General features: G+C 51.0%; 6 protein-coding genes across 6 annotated transcripts; 5 read left to right on the plus strand and 1 right to left on the minus strand.

The window, feature by feature from the left end:
* Positions 1–2,747: 2,747 nt before the first annotated feature.
* On the plus strand, positions 2,748–4,148 carry MIND_00960700 (uncharacterized protein; the record flags this gene model as incomplete). The annotated part of the gene is made up of 5 exons (XM_037366222.1): positions 2,748–2,771; positions 2,810–3,202; positions 3,433–3,675; positions 3,726–4,050; positions 4,108–4,148. The coding sequence occupies 5 exons, from the start codon at positions 2,748–2,750 to the stop codon at positions 4,146–4,148; spliced, it is 1,026 nt and encodes a 341-aa protein (XP_037217634.1).
* Positions 4,149–4,559: 411 nt separating this feature from the next.
* Positions 4,560–6,570, plus strand: MIND_00960800 (uncharacterized protein; the record flags this gene model as incomplete). Its single annotated transcript, XM_037366223.1, has 6 exons — positions 4,560–4,756; positions 4,813–4,916; positions 4,962–5,032; positions 5,081–6,046; positions 6,092–6,205; positions 6,250–6,570. The coding sequence occupies 6 exons, from the start codon at positions 4,560–4,562 to the stop codon at positions 6,568–6,570; spliced, it is 1,773 nt and encodes a 590-aa protein (XP_037217635.1).
* A 63-nt stretch (positions 6,571–6,633) lies between these two features.
* On the plus strand, positions 6,634–7,342 carry MIND_00960900 (Anti-silence-domain-containing protein; the record flags this gene model as incomplete). Its single annotated transcript, XM_037366224.1, has 4 exons — positions 6,634–6,654; positions 6,714–6,801; positions 6,856–7,213; positions 7,270–7,342. The coding sequence occupies 4 exons, from the start codon at positions 6,634–6,636 to the stop codon at positions 7,340–7,342; spliced, it is 540 nt and encodes a 179-aa protein (XP_037217636.1).
* A 106-nt stretch (positions 7,343–7,448) lies between these two features.
* MIND_00961000 (Ubiquitin carboxyl-terminal hydrolase) lies at positions 7,449–9,668 on the minus strand (the record flags this gene model as incomplete). The annotated part of the gene is made up of 9 exons (XM_037366225.1): positions 7,449–8,051; positions 8,107–8,589; positions 8,635–8,833; positions 8,890–8,973; positions 9,027–9,052; positions 9,099–9,127; positions 9,176–9,251; positions 9,300–9,335; positions 9,510–9,668. The coding sequence occupies 9 exons, from the start codon at positions 9,666–9,668 to the stop codon at positions 7,449–7,451; spliced, it is 1,695 nt and encodes a 564-aa protein (XP_037217637.1).
* Positions 9,669–12,252: 2,584 nt separating this feature from the next.
* On the plus strand, positions 12,253–14,524 carry MIND_00961100 (uncharacterized protein; the record flags this gene model as incomplete). Its single annotated transcript, XM_037366226.1, has 9 exons — positions 12,253–12,522; positions 12,589–13,310; positions 13,356–13,474; positions 13,521–13,576; positions 13,627–13,679; positions 13,733–13,857; positions 13,915–14,025; positions 14,311–14,393; positions 14,441–14,524. The coding sequence occupies 9 exons, from the start codon at positions 12,253–12,255 to the stop codon at positions 14,522–14,524; spliced, it is 1,623 nt and encodes a 540-aa protein (XP_037217638.1).
* Positions 14,525–15,058: 534 nt separating this feature from the next.
* On the plus strand, positions 15,059–16,578 carry MIND_00961200 (Glycoside hydrolase family 24 protein; the record flags this gene model as incomplete). The annotated part of the gene is made up of 3 exons (XM_037366227.1): positions 15,059–15,344; positions 15,391–16,107; positions 16,157–16,578. The coding sequence occupies 3 exons, from the start codon at positions 15,059–15,061 to the stop codon at positions 16,576–16,578; spliced, it is 1,425 nt and encodes a 474-aa protein (XP_037217639.1).
* Positions 16,579–16,940: the final 362 nt, after the last annotated feature.

The raw sequence follows: 16,940 nt of genomic DNA on the forward strand, positions 1-16,940 counted from the left end.
CTCGGAGGAGAGAATGGGGAGACAGTGATTGTTGCAAAACTCGTCATCATGACCGGAGGAGTGAAAGACATCCAGAACGAAGTTGACGTTGTCAAAGTGATGATCGTTTTCAGTCATAATATGCTTCAAGAGATGGCAAGCATTATCGTAGAACAAGTGAGTTGGAAGCATCCATTTTTCAGGAAACATAGCCTTTAGGAATTGCTATTTCCTTATCAGTCACAGATAAGGAAATCTCCAGGATAGATAAACATACCCGTACTGAGTCCTGACCTTCTGACGTGAAAAATGTGGCTCTACCTGTGATGATACCACATGGGAGTACCAAGAGCTGGTCATTATGAGTATACTTCCTATGGGTCTCAAGCCTGCCCTGGGACTTGGGTCCATTAGATTTATGAGAGCGGAGACGCCTTGGTGTTCGGGGCACGTTACCCTTATCTAAGCGACGATTCAGATCCCGAAAGACTGACTCGCTGCTGGCGACCATCTTCTCTTCCATTTCCCGATGAGCCGGAAGTGAACAGGTAATAAAGCTAGGCTCCGCAGGCATCTCGCATATAGAGACTCGGCATTGAGTGTCACAGCCTCGGTGCATTGGGCAGAACTGGTCTTTGATTGACTCGAGTCGTGTTTGGCAGTTAAACTTGAGACAGCACGGATGGCCAATTGTAACGCCGTCAGTTACTGCTGCCCGTAACAAGCCTTAGAATTGAATCGTCAAATGCTGTTGAAACTTAGTCGCGGGTCACGTACGCTGACTGCCGTCCTGCCCCTCAATAATCTTGAGACAGTCGTGACAGGCATGGAGCCGCATTGGTTGCCCGTTGAGAACTATAGCCTTGTTATAGTGAATGAAGGCAAGCTCTAGACGTTGAGCATGAGTGCATTGATGACGGAGTACTAAGCTTTCGCCCGCTCGGTCTGCCCGTCGTAGCAGACTATGCATGAAGAAAGCATCCAGAACAGCTGACTGACTGATAGTAGAGAGGAGAGGAGAGTTGACTATATTGCTAGGGTTCCCAAGGGTGTCATTGTAGATTTCGGCCAAATCTGAAGTCGACGTGCTAAACGGATTTAGCTGTGAAATGAAGCTGAAAGGCCTTACTGGGAAATTGCCAGTGCTCTCTCTCAAAATAAACGCAAAGATCACGGTCAACGAATGATGCCTCTTGAGCTTGAATGTACAATAGAGGCTCCCGGTAGTAGTAACGTTTGGCGTCAGCTTGTGCGGCGTCGCTTACATGATAAGCGTAGTGGTAACGTGTTTTGCATCCTAGTGACCCATGCTTGACTATTTGTTGAGTATAAGGCCAAAGACTTACCAGCACAATAAAGAGATACTTCATAAGCAGCAAGAACTCCTCGGCGCAACGTAAAAATGCGACAGGGAGAACGTTGAGGTTGAGCGAGTCGATAACCCCGGCACCTTTCATTTAGTTGACCCACACAGTTACGGTGAGGTGGATAGAGCATTTCCGTTCCTGAAAGAAGGTGAATATAGAGAGCTGAACCGGAACAATACAAACCAAGCTCAAACGCCTCCCCATGTTGCTGCAAGAGGCCATCCACCTTCTCCTCCAACTTTGGACCCTGCCAGTTTTGGATATGAAGACGAGTTGTGAGCCACAGATGGTCAACAAGCTCTTCAGTGTTGAACAACAGGATCAAAAAGTCCTTGAGCTTGCTCCGAGAGAGAATGAGTGGAATCTCATCTTGATAGACAACATGGGTCCAGAGACGGGAGAGAAGACTGACAAAGAGAGTCAGTGTATACAGCTCTTCTTGGTTGTTGACAAGCTGGGAGGCTAGAGCAGGGGGTGGAGGACATGATAAAGGAGCGTGTCTGCATGCCGCTTAGTCAAATTGTCACATGGGCGTGCTGCTTTATTAGGCCTGCCTTGGCTGGACTGTCTAAACATACCAGGATGTATTACTCAGAACCTCATGAGAAGCCTTGGGGAAACAGCCTATGATGTCTGAACCTGAACAGCATAGGTGCCTTGCTTGGAGCAGCCTCAGCTGCTCTTACAGCTCACCCTGGGCTGCCCTTCTAACTCATCTCATGGTAGGTTGAGCCAGCATCTATAGATGTATGGCTATGACATCTACAGTTGGGTTACCAAGTCATCTAGGCCAGTTTAGCCTGTAGGCAGCTACAGTAGTGCTGGTAAGAGACATAAGTTGGATTGTGTAGGCAACTACAGGTGGAAAACTATGACAACCAGAGCTGCCTTGGCAAAGCAGCACTCTCCATGGAGAGCTCTCCATGGAGAGTTGATAGCAAGACTAGCTATCTGGTTTTATATGTTTATAAACACCTTTGCCCAGACTGCCCTGTTTGATGGTTTTATATTAATAAGCTTCCCGAAAGGGAAATGCGTGATGTCACGCGTGTCTGAGTCAGCTTCCGAAAATGCCCCCACCATACTTTCACAAGCTCAATGAACTGGAGCGCTACATTAAGGCACTTCCCACAACCCTTCCGGAGTCCACACACTCTCTTGAAGAACTCGAGCCAACCACTGGCGAAATTGACGACTATGGCAGTGTCTTCGCCGTCGTCTTGAAGTGACATTCGGGAATCGCGTCAATGGTCCCCCAGAACTTCAGTTTCGCGGCGAATACATGCTCGGTGTCGTCACGGCTCTTCGCCGTCGAATTACAGGAACGGAGGGTGACAATCTGCTGATGATGAAGTGGGTAGACGATCTGACAGCTGCCTGTAAGACGGGAAGTTCAGTCCAATGATGGCTTGGGGGTATGCTTTTGTATGGACAACATATTTGACGACTAATCATGCTGCTAGTCAAAGCCGCCTACGTTGAATTGGCGTAGTGTTCGTGCCTCCTTTGCTCCGAGCAAGGTAGCTAAGACCTCCTCGACATCGACTGCAAGTGCACTGGCCGCTGAGGCTAGCGCTGCAAGTGGCTCTGCTTCCGAAGACCCAAAGATCACGCCAGGGCTCAACGATGAAGCAGAACGTGGGCTGCACGAGTTGACGTCGGGCAATGATGGTGAGCATGATGCGTGTGCTAAAACTAGCTGGAACAGCGCATCATTCGATGTGGACGAAGTTGCAGACATCACCTTGCCGTTCTTCCGTGATCTTCTTACCGATAAGCTCGTCGCAGCAGTTGGTGGAACATCGGCGACCACCGGAGGACTAAGTGATGGCCCTCAACGCGGCACCAAACGAAAGGTTATTGAGATGATTAGCAGTTTGGACAATGTTACATTCTAATTTGATAGTTTCTTGTGTTTTCTTGCGCATATTCTACATTGCTCAACGTCCCAGCGCAGACATTTTTACACCAATACCTTCCAAAAAAGGCAATTTTCGGCTGTTCGGGCTTCTCGGGCCGGCGGTTTATAAACACAAAAACCGGTTTATAAACAGTGGTTGGAGGAAAAATTTAACAAACCGGTTAGATAACCCGGTTTTTTTTCAAAAACCAAGCCCTAGAACACATAGAGGGTGCAGACTGCGATTCGAGTGACGTCGACCTCGTTGCGCGGGCTGTAAAGGCGCTGATCAACCTCAAAGCACCACCAACCGCGACACTCGGACGCTTCGGCGGCGACACAAGCTCTATTGTCCATTCCTTCTTCTGCGGCTGGCTCCCGAACGCTAGTTATCGGTCTGACCAGGATTTCTTCAATCACATCCGGAACGTAAGTGTTCGCTATCATCCCAAGTTGCTACTTATGTCGAGCTCTATTAGATCTTTCATTACCTGCGCATGGACTTCCCATGCGATTTATCGAGTTACGATCGATTCCTCTGTCTTTCCGACTTCAGCCCCGATAATTTCAAGAAAACTACGACGCCGGATGGCCAGTCAGTCGTGGTGGCGTTGGATTTTGGGGCGACATGCTTCATGCCACTTCCGTTCATCGAGGTTGCGCTGAAGAAAGATCGGGACAGCTTTCGCAGGTTGCTTATCACGAAGCTCAAGGAGGAAGAATACCCTCGAGGGGAGCCAGACCATGTAGCGGCTTTACTCTCTGCCTCTGCTCAACTTGTTGGCTATGGTATGAAACCAATCGGTAAGCACGGCTCTTCCATGTTGTTCTCCCCTCGGGCTAAATTCCACTACCGTTCAGCACTCCCGCATGGCGTCAGCCGTATAATCAGCTCTCGTTGATGTGTTGGTTCAAATTTACTTTAAACGAGCACTTCGGTGTTTGGCGCCTCTTGCTGCTCTACGAGCCTTGGTCTAAGTTGTTGTCGTGGCATCTGATACGACTGAAAATGTGAAGAACCTATGTGTGTGCGAATGGATATTGTGCATGTTTTGTGGTTATTGTGCTTTGATATTAGAACCTCAAGGACAAAACCGCATGATGGACATGATTGCACATCTGTACGTCTCGGTCTGTACTATCGAGAAATAATGCCACATTGTGAGGACAGAATGGTCAAAGTTGGGGTTACATAATGCGGTCCACCATGCTGACTAACAAACGCTCCCTTGCACCCAATTTTGACCTGCGACTCCGAAGCTGCGGTGTAGCTCATCGTTCTCTGATACAAATGAGACGGCTATACTATCATCATGGCCAGCATCCTTGACTTTCTGAGCGGCGGCCACGACGATGGCGAAACCCCTTGCAAAAACGACTGTTGTCATTCCCTCGCAAGCTTTGAGACCAAGATCTACGGCTTCACTCTCCAGCCTTCCGAGGACGTATATCAAGAGCGCGTGGCCGCCTTTCGCTTCAAACCCTTCCCCGAGTCCAATCGTCCACGAATGTGCCCACAGCTCTGCATGCTTGATTCTCCGCTGCTTATACGTTTGTTTTCTCTAGCACAACGGCGGAAAAGTATGTGCATCCAGTACTGGACATCTTTCACACATATCTTGCGGGCGAGAGCTGCTTCAAGTTCACATCTGAGGATGAAACTTTCACAGGTCTTCCCAATGATGGTTTTGATTATCTATTGACTGCTTCGCTAGATCGGGACTGTGTTCGCATTCACAAAATCAACGACAATAACAGGGAGTTGCATATAGTCCTTCATTTCATGGTGCGCCACTGTTTTGTTGCTCGGGAAGACTTGTATGAAATGAGCTAGTCTCCAGGGCAAATATGTTGGGCGGGAATTCTTCCTCCTCGCGAGACCGTCGAGTGTTCGTTGATGAACGACTTCTTCGAGCACTTCAAGAAGACTTTTCTTCCAGAGAACCCAAGATTTTTTCTCATCAGCGATGGACAGGGGATCATCGTTCTCAAGTCCATTACCCAGCACATTGTCCGAATGGTCTATACCTGGCTGTCCCCTGCCGCAAACGGCTCTCATTCTCTACGCCATATACTTTGTCTCCTCCTCTGTCAAATGCCAGATCCCTCGAATCACCCGACAGTCTTCAATCCTATTCCCTGGAGAAAGCATTTTCATGGCGCCATGAATCTACAGAATGATCCCGACCAGGCTATCTCTCCTCCTCTGAAACCCTCTCGATTGAAGGATTTCGATCGATTCACTCTCCAACGCAGCTTCGCTGATTTGGAAGGTCTTCTCGATTGGAAAGACGAAGAGTCGCAACGACTTTCTGAACGGCCCCTGGTGCCAGGAACGTCACTTTCCGTCAGCATCGACGCGTTCCGGCTCGAGGAAAGCTTGTGGCGCTGTCCGTTTCCGAATCCGCCTATCCAGGCAACGACGAGAAAGTATGTTGGACGTAATCCACGGCCTCGTTTAGTTGCGGTGGACCAAATTCTTGTTTCCGGCCAGACTCTGGATTTTCGAGTGACCAAGGTAGTCCGCCACCAGTCCGACTCGTTTTCGCAAGTGTTTCTCGGAGTACTGTACAATCTGGACGGTGTCGAATCTCCAACGATATGTCTTAAATTGTTCGTGGACGCCTTGTTTCCTGTGGACGAGGATTTTTTATGTGATGACTTCGACAAACGGCAGCCACGCTTCCGGTTGTCCTCTCTTCATTACGCGGAAGATCTGGTTAGACGGGAGGAGGCGGCGTATGACCGGCTCAAGGAGCATCAGGGGAGCTTGATACCCCATTGTTACGGCTTTCATCGAGTGAGTGTTCAACCCAGTCATGCTTCCCTTGCCAATGTCGTCCAGTTCACGGTGAAGGACTCGATTGATGCCTATGGCGTTCTGCTTGAAGTCATCCCTGGGCCATCTCTCGGGAAAGCCGAGCCTTCCGCATGGGACGAAGACGTGCAGCGATCCTTTGTAAGCCCATTCAGCCAACCCTCCGAGCTTAACTCATCTTGAAGATACGTCACCTTCGCGAGTGCCAACGTGCTCTATTGTATGCAGGAGTCGACCAGGGCGACTACCACGGCGAACAGATATTGCTCCCCGCCGGCCCTGGATATCGGCCAGAGACAGACAGTATAGTCTTGATTGACTTCGCATTCGCGGTTCAGAGGTTTGGCGACGAGCAGCTCCTGGGCGTTGCAGCCACTTTGATGAAGAAAGGCAAGGGGAGACTCTTGTCCCTGTTGATGACCCCATGGGGGATGCGGGAGAGGGTGATGATGGATACAGCGCTGCACCTATTTTCAGACTGGTCTATGCAGATGAACGAGTGGTAGACTTGTAATGACAGGCGTCACAGTGACTGTTCGCGTTTTTTTATTACTTACTTGCCTCCCACCATGTCGATCGTCACCATCCGCGTTCGTCCTCCTCTCCTCCCCCACCCGCCAGTGTGAATAGCTGAAGCAGAGTCCGCCAGAACGTCGAATTCCTCAACAACCCCGCGCGCTTTTCGGACCCGTATCGATTCCGGGTGACCTTTGAGTGCATCGCGGAGCTGAAGGACGGTGTGTGGCAACCACTGCTTTTTTCCTCTGCCTGCCGCTCATGCTACGCCCCAGACCTAGAATGGAAATTAATTTACGTCTCCTCGCCGGGTAACGAGTCGCTTGACCAGGAGCTGGATGACTGTCTTGTCGGCCCAGTGCCCATGGGCGTCAATGCGTTCGAGTTCGAGGGCACCGCCCCCGACCCCGCCAAAATCCCCGCGGAGGACGTGCTTGGCGTCGCAGCGCTGATTCTCACGGGGTCGTATAAGGAGCAGGAGTTCGTCCGGGTCGGGTATTACCAGAACACGGAATACGACAACGACGAGATGCGGGAGGCGGCGCAGAACGGTGAGCTTAAGAAGGTCGTGTGGGAGAGGCTGGTGAGGGATATCAGCGCAAAACCAAGGGTAACGCGCTTCCAGATAAAGTGGTGCGTGGATTGTCCATTGTTTTTTGCCTGGCTTGCTAACTTCTTTGTCAATGAAGGGATGTAGTGCCCGCTGCTGGAGCAGAAAGCCTTGCGGGGGGCAGCTACGTCAGCTGCTGTACCGTCTGCTGACACACTCGACGAGGCAGAGTCGGCGACTGCATAAAAGTTATTAAGTATTGTTTGTATCGCAATTTCTTTGTTATTTGTCTGTTGTATTTCTATGGAAACCCTCTCCTTACGCCAATGGCTTTGCTTTGTACAACAACACATACGCAGACGAATCCTCCCCTCCACCGTCCAGCGTCGCCAACTTGTTCGCGGGGAACAGCGACACCTTGTCATCATCAAACTTGTACCAGTCTTCGTCTCCTTCCGTCTCTTCGCCCAGCACTGGTGCATGGAAAACACTCTTCTTGACGTAGCCAATATAGTGCCCAGCATCAGCAGCAGCGCCTTTGTGCGTCACGATCCCGACAAGGTCATATAATCCCGTCACATTGGCGCCAACGTCCGATTTCAGCGAGGCGTCAATCAGGCCTTCGAGCTCGGTCAGTTCACGGGCGCGGTATGCGCTTTCCGCCTCCAGGTCGCCACCCTGGTCTGCTGCAGCCGCTGACGCGGATGCCTCTCCCATTTCGACGTCTCCTTCGGCAGCTGGTGCCAGAGTAGTAGCAGGAGCAGCAGTAGCTTTGACTTTGGTCTTCCTCCGCACTTTTCGTCGCTCATCACGTTCCTTTTCCAAAGCCTTCAGCTTTCGACTGACAGGCAGCAGTTTGGCTTTGAGCTCGTCCGAACACAGGTCAAGGGCGTCGTATTCTGTCGGGAACTTGACTTTCCTCTACACCACAAGTTAGTGTTCTTCGCAGAGCGATGCAAACTGGCAAGCGACATACCATGATCTTCGCCTTCTTGTTAATATCCGCTCTCCACGAAAACCGCGCCATATGTACGAACAAATACGCCGGCAGCCTCGTCATCCGCGACTCTTGCTGGTAATCCGCATCCCTTCCCAGAGTCGGCGAACGTTTCACGACCGTTTGCGAGAGCGATTTCTGGATACCAGATGCCATGAAGTTGACCGTTCCGTCGATATTGCACGTGATCTTGAGCACATTCTCGCTGCTCGTCGATGTCGGCTCATCGATGGATGCGTCGGCGGGTTTCAGTGTCCGCACCATTCGGCCAGTCATGAACTGCTCCACAAACTTCTTGTTCGTGTCGAGTTCTCCAGAAGTAGTTTGTCCAGGCACGCTGGACAAGGATTGCACAATGGTCGTTAAACATTCATCAGCGTCTTGTTGTGCAAACAACACCCCGCCCATCAAGTTGTTGTGTGAATGGCCTCCTCGATCACGTTCAGCGAATTGTGGGTTGACCTTCGGCGCTGGTCAGTTAACATTCCAGAAGATAAAGTTGGCTACCTCTCGCAACAAGTTCAAAAAGGCGATTGGGGCAACTGTGTCTGCCGTCTGAACCATCTTGGAATACAACGAACCTAACGCAGCCGGCAACGCGGCCAAAACGGGCCGAGGACCAGCTGCTGGTGTTGATTGGGCAACCTCGAGGCCAGGCATATCGTTGGATCCTTCCGCCGATGCAGACCCCAAAGCTGGAGTCGGCCTGGAGAGATATTAACATGCCGAGATACGTGAAAGTAGTATTTGTCGATGACACACTTTTCTACGTTCAGCGCAGTTTGTAATTCAGGGATTGCACGCATGGCTTGAAGAGTTGCGTTCATATAACAGGTGTTGCCGAGGCTGGTCATGTTGTTAGTATGTGGGAGTCATCGGGTGGGAAATGGGCTGCATACTTGCGGAGACCGACAGGTTTCGCGAGCTAGGTGACACGTTGAAATTATTCGCAACAAAACTAGAAAACATACCGCCTCTGCTAATTCCGTGTCATCCATGTCTATGAGCACACGGTTAGTGAGAGTGTCAAGGAAGAAGAGAAACCAACCTTCGAGAAACACGATTGGTTTCTCTGGTGGCTTTGGGAGCTCGCCTGCTGCGCCGATCACGGTGAATGTTTGATTCTACATCGTGCCTTTAACAGCAGTTTCCAAGCGGGACGAATAGCGTACGGCTTTGGGATTGATTTTTGACCATTGGGCGTCATCCTGCAGATAATCACAGCGATCAGTCTAAGCTTCGAAGGAAAAAGTCGAACAAGCAACGTCAAGAAAGCGATCAAAAAAAGAGTCAAAACGACGAAAGATGGTTCTTGCACGCCAAGCAGCAACGAACACAGCGCAGAACCAAACTGACACAAAACAAACAAACAAAAGGCTGACCTTTAACACTCCCGTCTTGACCATAACTTTCATCCGGTCAACGGGAACACCAGTGACCTGGTATATCGCCTCCTTGAATGCCTTGGGCGGCAGGTCTGGATCCAGCTCGACGGCGTATGTTTTGCCCGCATGCTTGATCGATACTGACAGTGGGGCCATGATTGCGTTTCAACACGAGTATACAGTTCGTGACGGTGTGTAGCAACAAGACTAGGAAGTAGGAAGCAAGAGGATCGAGGGAGGGATTTTTGTCTGGAGACGCGTCGCGGTGACGCAAGCGAGGCTGGTCACGGCGGTCACGAATGTCACATCGATCCTTATGATGACACACGGTCAGGTGATGGTCATTGCGAATATGTTACGCGTAATTAAGAACGATGCGGCAACATATAAACGCAAATAATGATTCGATGGGTCCGCCTTCGCGTATACATTAAGCCCGAATATCAGTTGCGAATCCCCACAGCCGCGAGCCTGACTCGGAGGTTATTAGTAGCTGTTTCGTATCCCGTTCACTTGGCGCAAAAAGACTCACTTGCATCGTGGTCTTTATAGTCGTATGCAGTAGGGTGATAATGGGGGGTAGGAGAAGAAGAAGAGCATAGCGGCGGGATGAGAGGGCATATACATAGACCATATGGCTAGATCATGCTGGGGTTATGGCTTTGACTGAGGTTATCGATCCTGCCGGTCCTTTATATATGCTTGCAGCCAAAGACTCCGATATGGAGTTTGACCGGATCGATGTGCCACAGCTTGAGAGTCCATACAGGGCCCGCCGTGGCGGAAAAGAAGCGGAAGTAAGTATTACCTTCGCGCCGTGCTTGCTACACGCAAGGCATTAGTGCGGGTTTTTCATCACAAATCAGCACGTAACCTTAGTCTGATGGTCGCTAAAGTGGGCCTCGTTGTCGGATGCGGAGCCTATGCGGAAGGTAATGGAATGCGTATAGCTTAGTAGGCGTACGGCACTCAGAGATTATCACGAACCTCAACGCGAATTGCTAGTGGTGATCGCCGCTAGCGCTTTAAACAATACCTTGTGGGTAAGGTTATTATTGGAGGTGCGGAGCCATAACTTGGAAATGGGGAGTAAATACTTACGGCAACGATCGATTACCTGGAGCCTGACATTGCTACTAGTATCTGATACCCAAACCACAGCGTATTGACATCACAATTTTCTCAGGCGGCAGAGCGATAGCTGTGGGTTCAACAGTTCAACAGCTCAGCGCCAGGAGGCAGAGACATCGCCCGCATCGGTGTGTGGATTTGCCGTTCATAAATAAGCGCTGTAAAATAGTAGCAATGACCCCAGCTTTGTCAACGTTGCCCAGCAGAAGTCTTTCCGCGCCTGATAGATGGACCAGACTGTGGGGTATTCTCGGGAACTTGATTAGATGGAGATCGCCAATGAAGGGATGTGGAGTTGTCTGCATTCTTCAACCTGTCAGTATACCATAAGTCTGTCATCGTGAACGCTTTGGCTGTGCTCTAGGCGCTATTTCGACGCCTTTGCATCGCGTGCATACAAGGAGAAAGCATCACTTGAAGTGATATGTACTTTTATTGACCCTGCAAAAGAAACGGAGTTATCGGGTTTACTGTGAGTGCCAACCTGGAGAAAAACTTCGAGAAGCGCTCTCAGAAAGCAATTTATACCGATGATGTAGAGCAGGAAGGTTTCCGGTTGGGAGACAACATATTTTGGTGCGGAGCTATGACCAGTTCGCCGGCTCCTCCGGTCCGGCCTCTCTGGAATAATAGTTCTCACACTGTCGTCGAGGAGAGAGAGATTGGGCGTCTGACTTGATCAGATTCGGTCGAGTGTGAAGCCTGAGAGCCTTCAAGATCTATGATAAGTACTTAGTGTGATTGGCTCATCCGGTGTTCTATCCTGACCAACATTACCAGTGGGGATGTAGTAAACTGCCAGATGCAAGTCACTGGAGCACTCGAGATTGTTCAGAACAAACACCAGTGAGAGACTGTGCCAGTGAGAGAAAGGCGGTAGCTGTCGATCTCCCATCGGTATACTTTTTGTTGAATAAGATGAGTCATTTGAAGGAGAAGAATCGGTGTAAAGGCGAGTGAGAATGGATCTGCATTGGTCGTAGATACCCGTGAAACGTGTCGCTGTATGTTGTGAAGCATTCGCAGAGTGACTCGGGCCGTCTAGGGTTCACCAACTTCGGTCTCGCGTCGACCGAATCGGAGAAATCGGGGCTCCGCAAAAAGGTATCGTTTGTTGGACAACTGGCGCTCCGTACAGGTTGCGGAGAAGAAGAAGGATCGATATCTATCTTTGGTTGTGGGAGAGTATGTGCCTTTTTGCTGTCGAAGGAGCTAACAATGTCCTGATGAAACAGATCGCAGATGGAAACCTCCGGCAGCTCGGGACTCGCAAAGGTAGTGGCTAGTGAGCAAAAACTACGGCCTAGACTGGTGGGCGGGCATGCCGGATGCGAGGAGTCGTCTTTGAGGACGAAAAGAGTGAATTGCGATCCCGAGTATATCAACAAGTTCGAGGTTTAGTGGCGTGGATCAATTGCAAGCTTCCGAGCAGTCAGGACCGACCAACTGCCAGTCACGCGGTTTGCGTCACAAAATTAAAGTCCATTTACACCCTGCACCAGCACTGCATATCTTTATACAAGACCGCTAGGGCTTGGCTTTCCCTTCCCGTCTCCTCCCCCCTTCACCATCTCCGCTTGGCTGCAATCTGCCTAACCCCACATAAGTGATGGTTCGAACTTATGACGAGGATCCTCTTGCTCTCGCTATTGCTCCACCACCCAACGAGACGCTGGCCGAAAGGGAGGTGAGGGAACGAGCAGAAAGAGAGGCAAGTCGAATAAGCGACGAGATCGACGCACAACTTCGACGCGAGCGCGAAGCTGAGAAGAAGAAGAAACCAGTCAAGCTACTATTACTTGGCCAGAGCGAGAGCGGGAAGACTGCGACGTTAAAAAGTTGGGATCTTGCCTTATTTCTCTTCTCACCACTGACGGCGGTGTCCTAGATGTGGGCCCCTCTGTGTAATAATATCTTCCCTTCGTTAACCTAATCATCCACACAGTTTCAAATGCTCTACTGTCGGCGACAATGGGCTGAGGAACGGACTTCATGGCGATGTGTTATCCTTCTCAACCTCGTGCGCAACGTGAACGAAATTCTCGACCTACTTGGCCGCGAAATGCTTGCGGCACAAACTGCTGGTCTACCTCCAGCCTCGTCATCGCATCCCAACGTCAAGCCGTTGGGCATCAGCACTTCCAATGCCGACTCCCCCGATTCCTCGCCACTATCTTCTGACGAAGAAGGCGAAGTCATAGCCGAAGTGCGGAGAACCAGCATCGGACTTGGGCCACGAAATAGCCAGTCGCCACAATTACGTTTCAAAGATACCCATCGTCTACTACGTCTTCGTTTAGCCCCTCTGCGACGCGTGCAGGCCGATCTTGAAACGCGACTGGGTGCTGCGGCAACAGAATTATATACCACCAATACAACTTCGGCAGCCCCTTTCGATCCTAGTACCTCAGGGCCAAAGGAGCGCGGGAAAAATCATACCGAGTTCAGCATAAATTCACGAAATGGCTGGAAAACAGCACTGGAGAAGTTCAGGGCAATACGGAGAAGCGGCGAAGAGAATGTCCGGAGAGGCGTGCGGGACTTGGAAGACGAGGTGTTGAGTGTGCTTGCTGGCTGTCGAGACGACATACGGGCCCTTTGGGAAGACCGAGTAGTAAGAGAAATGATGGCACGGCGTAAGGCCAGGATAGAGGATTCAGCCGGCTTGTGCGTTGCACATTTTGCTTGCTACCCGCCTGATCGCCTTTGCAGTTTCCTCAACGATGTCGATCGAATCGCCCGAGAGGACTACCAGATTACGGATGAAGACATCATTCGTGCCAGACTAAGGACCCTAGGTGTCCAAGAGTATCGAGTAACGTTTGAACACGGTGCGTGCTTTTTATTCTGTTTGTTTCCCTACCTCAAACTATCAAGGTCACTCGGCGGGCAACGAGTGGCGGATGTACGATGTCGGGGGTACCAGGAGCAGCGTGCGTTCATCATCATTGAATTTCCTTTGTCATAACTCATCTTCTCGTAGCGGATTGTATGGTACAGCTATTTCGATGACTGTGATGCCATTATCTTCCTTGCGTGGGTTCCATTGTTCCGTTCTTATTCAGTATAGCTCAAACGGAAACGTGTAGACCCGTATCCTGCTTCGACGAAAAACTGGCAGAAGACAAACGTGTCAACCGCCTCGAGGACAGTTATATGCTATGGAAGAGCGTGTGCTCATGTAAACTGCTGGCAAGGACACAACTTGTGCTATGTGCGTTGCCCTGCGATCATTGATTGTGATAGGCTGATATTGACAAAAATGCTACAGTTCTCAACAAGTGTGATCTTCTGCAAGCGAAACTAATGCGTGGAGTCAAGATCCGTGACTCGGTGCCTAGCTTTGGAGAGCGCAGGAACGATGTAGCAACTGCGACAAAGTGTACGTATTTTGCATCTGGCATCCTTCTTCTCTCTTCCATTTCTCTGTGCCGCGGCTTCAGCCTTCTATGGGTTTTTGCCACTCTTCGCATCGGCCAATGCGGGCTTCAGCTTCAGTGTCCTCAAGTGCTCGCTTGGCTGGTCCATTTGTTGACTGGGAGAACGCGATGCCCTCCATCGGTCAACACTTAGAGCAGTCTTTCTAACGCCGGCCGCGTACTCTTTCTCGCTTCTTAACTCCTCCGGGCTGCGTTGGTAACCTTCTTTGGCTAACACCATTATCTAGACTTCCAGCAACACTTTAAAGAGATCCAACGCACCTACTCGCCCGTTCAACGCCCATTCTATGTCCATCTAACATCCGTTATCGTAAGTCGTCATTTTAATGCCACTAATAACAACATTAAATGCTCCAGGACACGAAATCCACCGCTGTAACTCTTGGCGCAGTGGAAGAGTCGATATTGCGCGACCACCTTCGCCGGGCCGACCTTATGTAAACACCTAATCTCACTGTGAAACCCTCCATGTATCGATTCCCCCCCCCCACTATGCATTTTTACCTGCTTTACATATACCATACGCATAACTTAACTTATTTCAACCAATGTACACGACTCTTGTAGCTATCGATTGGTTCGGAAGTGCAGCCAGTGGCTGTGCATCGATGACTCAACACCACCGTCCACAGTTGGTAACACCACTGGCATTGGTGTTTGCTCTCCCCATTTGCTAGGTGCTTCTCTAGGCTTCCGCCGCCGCTCGCTCCGAAATCGTCAAGTCGCGCTTCTCCTCTGTGATCCCAACCCGCCTTCAATAACGTTGGCAAAGAAACAACAGCATTTTTGGCAATCCAAGGACCGCCGTATTAGCCCGCCACCGCATCTGCCACATTACCTACCCGCCTTTATTTTCTTGCTACCTCGCCGCCGCCGCCCATAGATGTCTATCCGCCTTGTTTGTCGAGCGTCTATGGTGTACGCGCAGTATATATTTCGAATTCACACCCGGTAGCATTCGCAACCCAATCTCAAATGCTCTCGCCGACCTCTTTAGCTCTTTTTGCGTGCTACTCGCTGGCGATTCTCGCCCCGGCTTGTGGCCAATCCATCCCGTATACGATCAAGAATATCGGGATGGTCGGCCCGCCTAGCCGCAACTACACAGGTTTTGACGAAATCTGGGGCCTCGGTGTTACCTGGGAGATCGTGCAAGCCAATGGCGCAGATCTGCAGTTCACCTTTTCGACCGCAGTCTCTACTGTCGAGCTGATGCAAGGGACGTCTGCAGCCGCCAGCGACACTGTCATGGATGTGCTTTGTGAGTCATGATTTCTCTTGAACCCGCCCACTCACAGTGCTTGAAGCAATGAATATATTCTCCAACACCGCGACAACGGTCAGCTTGCGCACTACTCTTCCGAGTGGGGAATACCATCTTCGCGTGCACAGTATCGTGAACACGACATTTACCACGTCCATTATCCAGGACATCACTGGCCGTGGTGCGGACTTCCGCTGGATGCTCCCGACAACGGGTGTCGGCTGTGGCCCTGGTCTCCGCCCGGACCCTTTCGTCCCCAACACAAATCCCTCCTCCTTCTACATATTCAAGCCGTTTGGCGGGCAAGTCTTTATACCGGCGCACAGTGGCATCGACGTCGACTGGGGCTGGAAGAACCGCGGAAATGCCGGTGGCCAGCGGATGTCGTCTCTCAGCCTGCAAGTGATCAATGGCGCGACAGGCGTAGGCATTGAAGCGCCGGTCAACATCGACGCGAATGGGCTGTTCAATGGGGGCACGAATTTTGACCCGGTGGCGCTGGGCTTCCCCGGGAATACGTCCCTGAAGATTCGCGCGACGTATGTGAACAGCCTTCCCGATGGAGGGGTGATCGGAACGACGTCAACGGGCTCCATCGTAGCCTACACATCGGAGGAGTTCAGCGTCGTCAACGCAGGGGTCAATTGCGGTGCTATCAACAACCCGACGAAATGCAGCACGGGAGTCAACAGCGCCACCCTCACGATGATGGAAACATTCGAGTCTTTCGTACCCTCTCCAAAGTCTGATAAAGTGACCGGTAAGAGACCGCTTCTTACATTTGCAGCCGTCCCTTTGACACTTTCAAGGGAAAATCACAGTTGGATACGGACACGTCTGCCTGCAGACCAACTGCGCCGAGCTCCCCTACCCGCTTCCGCTGTCGCAGTCCAACGCCAGTCTGCTGCTCAACTCGGACCTCGTACAGTTCACCAAATGCATCAACAGCAACACGGGCCCCCGCGTCGTGCTCAACGACAACCAGTTCGGCGCGCTCTCGTCGTTCGCCTTCAACAGCGGGTGTGCGACGTATACCAGCTCGCAGTTGTTGGTGCGGTTGAACAACGGAGAGGACCCCGACACGGTTGCCGCAGAAGAGCTACCAAAGTTCAACAAGGCCAAAGCACCCAACGGCACCATCATCACGGTACCCGGGCTATCAAACCGGCGGGCGGCAGAAGTCGTTGTTTTCAAAACACCTTCTAGAATTGTCACGAATCCTTGTGTTTAAGTGTATCTCTGTTTTCAGTAGGGTATCTGGGAATCGATGATTTAACTTCAGTACGCGCTTGCCCTCAAATCATAATTACCAAGTTATGATGCAATCAAAATCGGCTTGGTGAGCCGCTTGGATGAGACACCCGCATTTCGAACCCGCCTTCCCCTCACGCGACTCTCGGATGTTTTTGGTCACCCACAAGGGTTTTTCTGGTTCGGATCCACTCATAGTCTCATTTCGGCTTTGAGACCCTCCTCTCAGCCGAGCACCCGGAGCGGCTAACGGCCTCACCCGACTTGGACGAGCTCTACACACAGAAGAGCTACCTTATCCAGGCTCGAGTACTCTCCTCAGTTTCTTTCAACCAGCCCTAG

Source organism: Mycena indigotica (genome assembly GCF_014461135.1).
Source record: "Mycena indigotica strain 171206Taipei chromosome Unknown Mind.scaff0008, whole genome shotgun sequence".
NCBI classification, from domain to species: domain Eukaryota; kingdom Fungi; phylum Basidiomycota; class Agaricomycetes; order Agaricales; family Mycenaceae; genus Mycena; species Mycena indigotica.